This window comes from Anneissia japonica, unplaced genomic scaffold (assembly GCF_011630105.1).
Source record: "Anneissia japonica isolate Jap-2015-1 unplaced genomic scaffold, ASM1163010v1 scaffold287847_len925385_cov155, whole genome shotgun sequence".
Lineage (NCBI taxonomy): Eukaryota > Metazoa > Echinodermata > Crinoidea > Comatulida > Comatulidae > Anneissia > Anneissia japonica.
The window spans coordinates 884,512-893,451 of NW_022731638.1; the positions used below are offsets into that span (position 1 = coordinate 884,512).

General features: G+C 35.3%; 1 protein-coding gene across 6 annotated transcripts in view; it reads left to right on the forward strand.

Moving 5' to 3' along the window:
• LOC117115474 (alpha-2,8-sialyltransferase 8E-like) overlaps positions 1-6,019 on the forward strand; it is a 52,168-nt gene extending 46,149 nt beyond the window's left edge. For 5 of the 6 annotated variants that reach the window (XM_033259301.1, XM_033259304.1, XM_033259302.1 and 2 more), the window contains 3 exons: positions 2,176-2,265; positions 2,932-3,176; positions 3,966-6,019. In XM_033259301.1, coding sequence (XP_033115192.1) covers positions 2,176-2,265; positions 2,932-3,176; positions 3,966-4,186 — 556 coding nt within the window. In that variant the 3' untranslated portion in view covers positions 4,187-6,019. The remainder of the gene's footprint in view (positions 1-2,175; positions 2,266-2,931; positions 3,177-3,965) is intronic. The other variant, XM_033259306.1, reaches the window with a different exon arrangement.
• The last annotated feature ends 2,921 nt before the right edge of the window (positions 6,020-8,940 follow it).

Genomic DNA, 8,940 nt, shown 5'->3' on the forward strand with positions numbered 1-8,940 from the left:
TCTAAAAAATTAACTTTAAAAAATTCCTACTTAAATATTCCCCTTAGTAACATTATGTTTTACAGGCAGATTGTATTCATTACAAATTACCAATTAAAACATGCCATGAACAGCTTCATATCTGTTGAATACTATCAAATATTTTCTTCCATAAAGTATTTACGTATGCTTCGTACCAGTACGGTACGATGCACTAAAATACTTTTTGAAAGCATATTTCTCTAAGCAATTGAAATATCGGCGCGCACATCAAACATTGGGCCTATTGTTTGATATTTTAAAGTTGATTCAACTTTATTGTGCACGTTAAGTTCCTGAATCATACTGATGAGTAGGCCTACGCCAGTGTTAAAGGAGGGGGAACGAGTCAGACCACAGACAGACACTACTGCTAGAATAATATTTCAATTCAAACGTAGTACTTCACTGTATATTAGGCCATTTATTGTTCTATTGTTATACTTTATCAAAGACTCATGAAGTCCCAATAGGCCCTAAACGATAAAATATATATATGACATTCTGACTATATTTTGTTCTCAATATCCTTGAATATGTCTTAGAATATTTTGTAAATATGCTCGTTAAAATGCCGTATCTCTATCTGTTTAAAACAATATCAGAATGTATATGAACATAAGAGTTTTGCCTAAGTAGATTCCACCCAGAGGTGACGGAACTAGGGGGTGCTGTGTTATGGAGAGTAATGTGTGACCGGAAATGGTCTGCAGTCAGTTGGTTGTTACCATGCGCCAGTGATGTTGGAGTATATAGTTCAGCAATATAAAACTGTTATGTAGGCCTAATGAATGAATAAAATTCGGAGTTTGTCGGGTAGTGAAATGATTATTTCACATTTTAAGTGCTCCCTAAATTCATAAGTGTAAGCTAAATTACGTTGATAAATTTTATTAGCGAAGATATGGAGACAATTATTTCGAATCCCTCTTTCCAAGAGGGGATGCAAATGCTTTGTAAAAATGAGTACGCCGCGGTACTCATTTTCACAAAGAAATACACACAACTGGTTAGCTCACAATTATGTCAATGTTACATGAACACCTGGGAAGGAAGGTGCAATCACGTTGTTACCTAGCAAACGTCTGTACTGTATGGGGGAGGGGCTGCCGATGTACTGTGTAGCGGGGGACGATGAGGCATAAGACTAGGCCTAGCCTAACTAAGACAGTGGAATTATATTTGATAGAGAGTACACTTTCGGAAGAAATAAATTAAAATAAGAAAAAGAAAAATAACTAAGAATAATTCATTTGCAGAGGTACCTTGTTTAAGTATTATACAATGCTAACAATGCGGATCTTGTAGCCCTGGCTTGGCTTGGGCAAGGCATCAACGTGCAAAGCAGTGGTGTTTGTTTATCCATGAAAAAGCACGCCGGGAAGGTTTGCCTTACCAGAAAAGGTGACGTATCTAGCTTATGACGTATGCATGCTAACTAATGTGAGTGTGACGTCACCAAAAAATGAATATTTTCTATTATAACCAAAATATTAATAACTACAAAGTTTCTGGGCGTAAATTCCCTTAATACGAATGAAGGGTTGCACAGTCCCCTTGTCATACAAATTACAGCTCCCACTGACGTCTCAGTCGAGAAATACGGGTAGCTGAAGTTTTTTCTCGCAAATCTGACTACGAAACCATATTCAAATTTCACGTTCCACTTTTGACCCTGAGTTGTGCTTCGCACTCGCCGCTGAGGGCGGCGTTCCGGGAACCCTGCGTGAAGGCTCTTTCTATCAGGTGCCTTATAGGCCCCGGCAATTGTCTTGCACTTGGCCCGTCACCACCTCGTAACTCCGCTGTATTTATATCTACTTGCGTTTTGTAATCCTTGTTCCTTGATATATAACTCAATGAAAATGAGGAATGTATGAAAAAGAATTGATAGACTTTAAAACACAAAATTTATCCAACCATGAATATTTCGGCCCATTCTTTGTCGTGTGTGACAAACGAAATATAAGTTGGCTATTACAAACAGTGAATAAAGGAGCTGCTCTGACTAAACTCCTCAAACGTGATAAGTAGCCCTACAGTATAAAAAAAAATCTACACGATATTATAATATATATATATATATATATATATATATATATATATATGATTAATAACTTGATAACTTGACAACTTTAATAAAATGATTCTTCACAGCTGTAATGCTCCTCCCATAAAAGCATTCGCAGAAGACGCTGGAAAAAAATCAAATCTGACGACTGTCAACCCATCTATCTTAAGGAGAACGTACGTTTGTTCTTGAAATACCGTAAACCCTCGAACAGAAGCCCAGTAGGTTACACAATAGATGCTACAGTGGACCTATCTATTTGATATATAGGATTCCCAAAATTTAGACCATTCATTTTGAGAGAAGCCTCCCTCTTTACTTTGCAAAAGCAGCCTCGAAAAGAAGCCATCTCCCATCTCGAATTGAAGCCCATGTTCGAGGTTTTACGGTATATACTTTGCTTTCGCATTCATTTTATTTCAGTATTGAAGCATAAATTACTTCCTTCAGTGCATGTCGCTAGATGAATAAATTCAATGTTTGGGAATATGGTACAAAGCAATGTACATTTATCACTTATTTGTTTGTTCGTTTTTTGTTTTTTGTTTTTGTTTTTGTTTTTGTTTTTGTTTATTGCAATGCTGATTGAATTGTGGAAATATGTCCAAACCAAGCCAATCCATTCCTATATTTCACATACTGACAATACTTACTCATCGGAGAACTCTGTCTTACATCGAGAATTTATATTTTGATTTTGTGTGTGGGTGTGTGTAGGGTGGGGGGTGTATGTGTGTGTGATCAAATGTTTTGATATCTCGAAGGCATGATCAATTGATAAGTGTGTGTTCTAGCTGTAATTTCTCCATGTCCGATAAACTGGTTTTTTTTTAATTATTAAGTTACAATAAACTACGAACAAGAAAAGATCATTGGAAATATTTGAATGGCATGCTTCAATACAATATGCATCTCTGGTTACCTACATTTGCCGCAAATTATAACGTCGATTTGTGCCTACGGGCTGATAGAATGATGAAAACGTCAAAAAAGTATCCAGTGCACATTTTGCATGGACATCCCCAGCATTTTACTGAAGTTATGAATTTTTGGAAGCAAAGAGGCATAAACAAGTCAATTACAACAGGTAAGATAAAAGAAAAAAGAGGCTAACAGTTAATGCACAATGAAGTAAAACTGTTTCACGTTATATACAAATACGAGTACAGTGGCGATAAGTGTACCTAGAGGCCAAAGAATGATCAGGTTACAGGGCACCGATGGGCTTTAATTTATATACATGTTTAATTAAGTTTATATAGTTGTCCAAAATGTGTGCAACATTTGTTATCGTTCATTTTATTTTCAATCAAGTAGTCAATATATTATGGATTCTAAGTCCTTAGTCGGAGAAGACGTGTATAGGAAGGGCTTACGTTAATGCCTAGTTAAAAACAAAAATACAGAGCAGGTAGATCAACTAAAAACTGTAATAATAAATTATGGAAATAAATCCTAAGATAATAGGCAAGCAATTAGAAGTAATTAACTAATAAATTGTCGGCAACACTCAACAATTTTGACGGTAAAAAGGCCTATGACAAGCAACAGAGCTGTTTAAACAAAATATCGGCAACGTATCTGAGTGCACACTGCAATCTTAATAGTGAAAGTCTGGAGATTGTGGGTTCGAGTCCCACCCGAGAACAACTTGCGATTTTCTTTCCCAATTGTTTTCACACGTACTGAGTATTCAGTACATTTCCACTTCAGGTAGGGGAAAACTACACCTACTGTATAATAGTAACATTTGGCCTATATAAATGATAAAAACTATTATTTATTGTTATATATTATTATTATTATTATTATTATTATTTTCTTCATTATCAATATTGTTACTGATGATATAATGTGGTGTTTGTTGCTTCTGTAGGTTTCTATATGACGAATCTAGCCCTGCAATTGTGTAACGAAGTACATTTGTACGGTTTCTGGCCGTTCCACGTGGATCTATACAACAAGGAAGTTCCGTATCACTACTTTGACGACACTCAACTCGGTATTGGAAAAACTTTCCACAACATTAGCAGTGAATTTAAGGCTCTCTTAGAGTTACATAAAGCTGGGGCTTTAAGATTGCATTTGCGTTGCTAAACATAATGTTACGTTCGTTTTGTTTTGTAGAACATTTTCATTCAAACCGCGAATAATAGAAATAAAGTTTTTATGACGATTTAAAGAAAATTTCACAATAAGCATCCATATGGAAAGTTACATTTAATGAGACAAAAACCAAAGCAATTCATTTTAAGAAAAATAATGTTCATAAAATAAATTTAATGTCCAATTGCAAGCCTATTGACTTCGTTACAACGTTTAAACATGTAGGTATACATTTTAGTAATGACCTAACATGGACATACCATGTAAGACATATAATTGATGAATCCTAGCAAAAATTTTATTTATTGGACGGGGTAAAAAAATTATCTAGAACTACAAAAGAGAAAATGTATTTAACTTGTAATCGATCCTGTATAGTAGTAGGCTTACAAACCTTTCCTACTAGCAGGCCCTAGCATCAGTGGCGTATGGGTCTTGAAATGGAAGGGAGCTGATGGGGGTGGGAATGTAAAGTGGGGATCGGTGATTAGGTGAGGGGGCTAACTTGCAAAATAATGTGATTTAAGGTGATTTTTAACTACTTGAGTATGATTTGTGGGCGGGGGATTGGCGAGTATTTTTTTTCTTGGGGGAGGGGCGTGCACGACCCTTGCACATCCTATATATGCCAACACCTAGCATACCCTGCAATTTACCCTACGGTCCGCCACTGGTTAGCATGGGGTATTCCACTTGACAATACAGGTTGTATTATAATACACTATATTTTATTGTTCCACACTTTTTTTAAGTGTGCTTACCTCGTTTATTCACCGAAGTCACAGTAGAGTGAAACAAATAGCTTACACTAGTCAGAATTTTATTCTATTTCAACGCAATTAATTTAGCATCGTATAAACAAAACAATGAATGACTTATCATGACACAGGAAGGAAAATTGATTTTTATAAAAATAAAAAAATACAGATTCTGTATAATATTGAGTTGGTTAAAATATTAATAGCGTCTTTCTGTTAATATTTAGTAGCATTTGTCGACACTTGAATTAATAAGCTAAGATAGTATAAATTCTTAGCATCGAAATGTACGCCATCCTGTCGGGATTCAATATTTCGACATTAATTATGTCATCATCAGGAATGAAATATTGAATCCCGACACGGTGGCGTGCATTTCGATACTTGGGGTACGTATAACGCGTAGTTGAATCATTACACCATGGTGTTAAGCAAAACTTATGTCATAATGCAAGTAACACGGAAAAATAATATGATTAATGAACTGTGCGGACCTTCTCTCGTGAATGAACATTATCATGAAACACTATGAGAAATTATTTCCAAGATATTGTTCTGGCAACCTGCACATAGTCAAGTTAAAAGAGGAAAAAAGGATTGACATATCTGGATCAACTAGAAAAAGATACTACGGTAATTTACTAAGATATGTTGTTTCCACAGCCATGATGGAACGAGATGGATGGAAGCAGTTGCAAACAATTCTTGATCGACAAATTTATATTATAATTTTTTAAGATATTTTGCTTTCTTGCTTATTATGTATTTTGGGGAGGAATTTTCTTTTTCCCATACAGTAAATAAATTATAGAGGGCGCTATTTAAGGTAATTTATGTGAACTGATAACATGGATATGCATCATCCTGACTTCTCCCTCGCGAGTTGCCAAGTTGTGCTTGTGGATGAAAGTATGAAAGTACGGCGGATAGTATAGGGTTGGGTAGGCCAAAAGTTCTGGTAGTCGACATAGTAAACATTAATGGACTTTTGTAATAATAATATACCTATGCCTAGACACTATTTGCGTACATCATGATCTTTGAAAATATAAAAAGCAGTACAATACGTTGACTCGAGTAGTAGTAAACAAAGCTGAGTGGATGTACGTGTAAGTGGACGTACCCTTTAAACTGTTCTCCAAAATCTTGAAATTTTGTACATTTGACGTTTCAAATACTGACTCTACTTTCTTATTACTGATCAGTGTTTTAACAGAGTTTCGTTAAGTCTGCTCATTTTCATCTTATTTTGAAATTTTAACGTTTAATACCTACGAACTTTTAAGCCACATCATACCAGTCCTCAGCCTAACCAAGGCGAATCCGTCACTGGACAGATCAACTCTGCAACGGTTACTGGACATGGAACTGACCAGCACTTAACCAGGCCTAGCTCATGCAACAAATGTATTTGCCGTAAGATCATCCCAAAGCAATATCAATTTTAACAGAACTCAACTTTACTGGTATAAATAACTGATATTTTCATTCGAGTTTTATTGATATTTCAAAATCTTATCCAGATTTTCATTTTCATTGCCTACTCTGCTTGGCGCGATTTTTTCAATCGGTTGATCAAAGCACTATTATGTTGTTGTTCACCGTTGCTTAGCGCCGAGTTTACCATTAGATTCCTGAGGGCGTGACACAAAAATCTGATCTAATTTGTTGAACATCGTTGAAAATGAAACTTTATATCTTATTAGCACACCTACTTTGCATTATCGTTAGATTTTCTTCAATAACGCAACCAATCGTTTATGACAAAATTTCACCTGAAATCAATTATTTTGCTGAAAATTGGATTTCGCAAATAAATACTGGTATCGATAACCTAGACTTACATTCTTCATTACTCAGATTATTTGCATCATCCCGATCATGTCGATTTCTGATTCAACGAACAAATTTATTCCTCCTCATTATTCTCGCTGGTGATGTATCCACTAACCCAGGACCAACAAGGAATCCATGCGCTGTTTGCTCTAAGGCCGTCGCCAAAAATCATAGAGCCATATGTTGTGACTCATGCAAAATGAAATGTCATATAAAATGTGGAAGAATTTCCCCCAACGTAATCAAACAATATCAAAACTGCAGTCCTGCATCTTGGATTTGTCCCTTGTGCCACCTCCAAGAGCTACCTGGTGATGTTAATATATCCCCTGATCCTGGTGAAATTAACAATTATTGGGATAAACTGCCGTTTCCATTTGGTTTCTCTAACGACGATCTTTCTACCACTGATACCACTGGAGATACTACACTTGAAGATATGGATTATTACGATTTTATTGCATTCAACTCCAAGGGTCTACACCATATCCATATTAATATAAGATCTTTGCCCCCAAAGATTGAAAAACTTCGGTTTCTGGCTACTAAAACAAATGCACTATCTCAGTGACTGAAACTTGGTTGGATCATTCCGTTACTGACAACGAGATTCATATAGATGGATACAATCTCTACAGAAAAGATCGCAATCGCGAAGGTGGCGGAGTGTGTATATACACACACATCAACAGAGCTGTCACACGACGCGAGGACTTGGAAGTCGATGACATGGAAACAATGTGGGTTGACGTTCTCTTACCGAGATCAAAACCTATTACAGTAGGCACATGCTATCGACCCCCGAAAAGCAACCCAAAATTATTTATTGAACATTTAGAAAACTCGACTAATATGGTATGTTCTACAAATGAACTAATCATTCTTGGTGATATGAACATTAACACTATGAAAGACAGCTATCTTACACGATTTTATAAATCTTTTATTTCTAACAATGGTCTGTTATCAATTATCAATGAGGTGACTAGAATTTCTAAAAATTCTATATTTTCTAAAAATTATATTTTATGCAATAGTAATTTTAAAGTTAGACAATCAGGTATATTTCAAATCGGAATTAGTGACCACTTTATGGTATATTGTACAAGGAAAAAAGCTGTAGAGTCTATCAATTTCCATAACACAGTATATATTAGATCTTTGAAAAAATACGATATTTAGCTATACCTAAGTAAGCTACAAGACATTGATTGGTCCTCCAGAATTTATACGGTAACTGTTGTGACGTTAACATCGCATGGTCTAATTTAAAAAAAAATCTTATTGATATTGTCGATACTGTAGCTCCTCAGAAGCAAATAAGACTAAAACATAAATCGCAGTCTTGGTTAAATTCTGATATTTTAATGAACATCAAATTAAGAGATACTTTAGTAAAAAAATATAAAAAAGATAGATCAAATCGCTCAATTCGGCGTGCATACTGTACTGCTAGAAACAAGGTTCAACGTATGATTAAGTCTGCAAAATCAAAGTACTTTTTAAACAAAATAGAACAAAACAAAAATAATCCAAAGAAACTTTGGAGTAATTTGAAAAACCTTGGATATGAAAATAAAACTAAAATAAAATCTAAAGTTGTTCTCGATATACAAGGCGAGAAGGTTTTTTCCCCTAAGAAAATCGCTAATTATTTCAATGTTTTTTTCACCAACATTGCTTCTAGCCTTATCAGTAAGCTACCCAAATGTAATAACGTATTTGGTTCCAAATCGATAGCTTTTAGACGTCTCTATAGTTTAATTTTAAAAACAGGTTTAAATTAAGCCATGTTTCTGAAGAATTTATTAGAAAACAGATTAATGCACTTGATCATAACAAGAGCACGGATCTTGACAATATCCCGACAAGATTTCCTTAAGGATGGAGTAGACGTACTGGTAGGTCCCATTACTCATATTATTAATCTCTCTATAACCACCAATACTGTTCCGGACAACTTGAAACTTGCAAAGATCTCACCCCTTTTTAAAAAGGCAAACTGCACTAATCCGGAAAACTATCGACCAATCAGTATCCTCTCCTCCATCTCCAAAATTCTTAAACGGGCTATTGCCAACCAACTTGAAAAATACCTTGCCGATAACAATATTTTATTCAAATTTCAGTCTGGTTTTAGACAGGCCCACT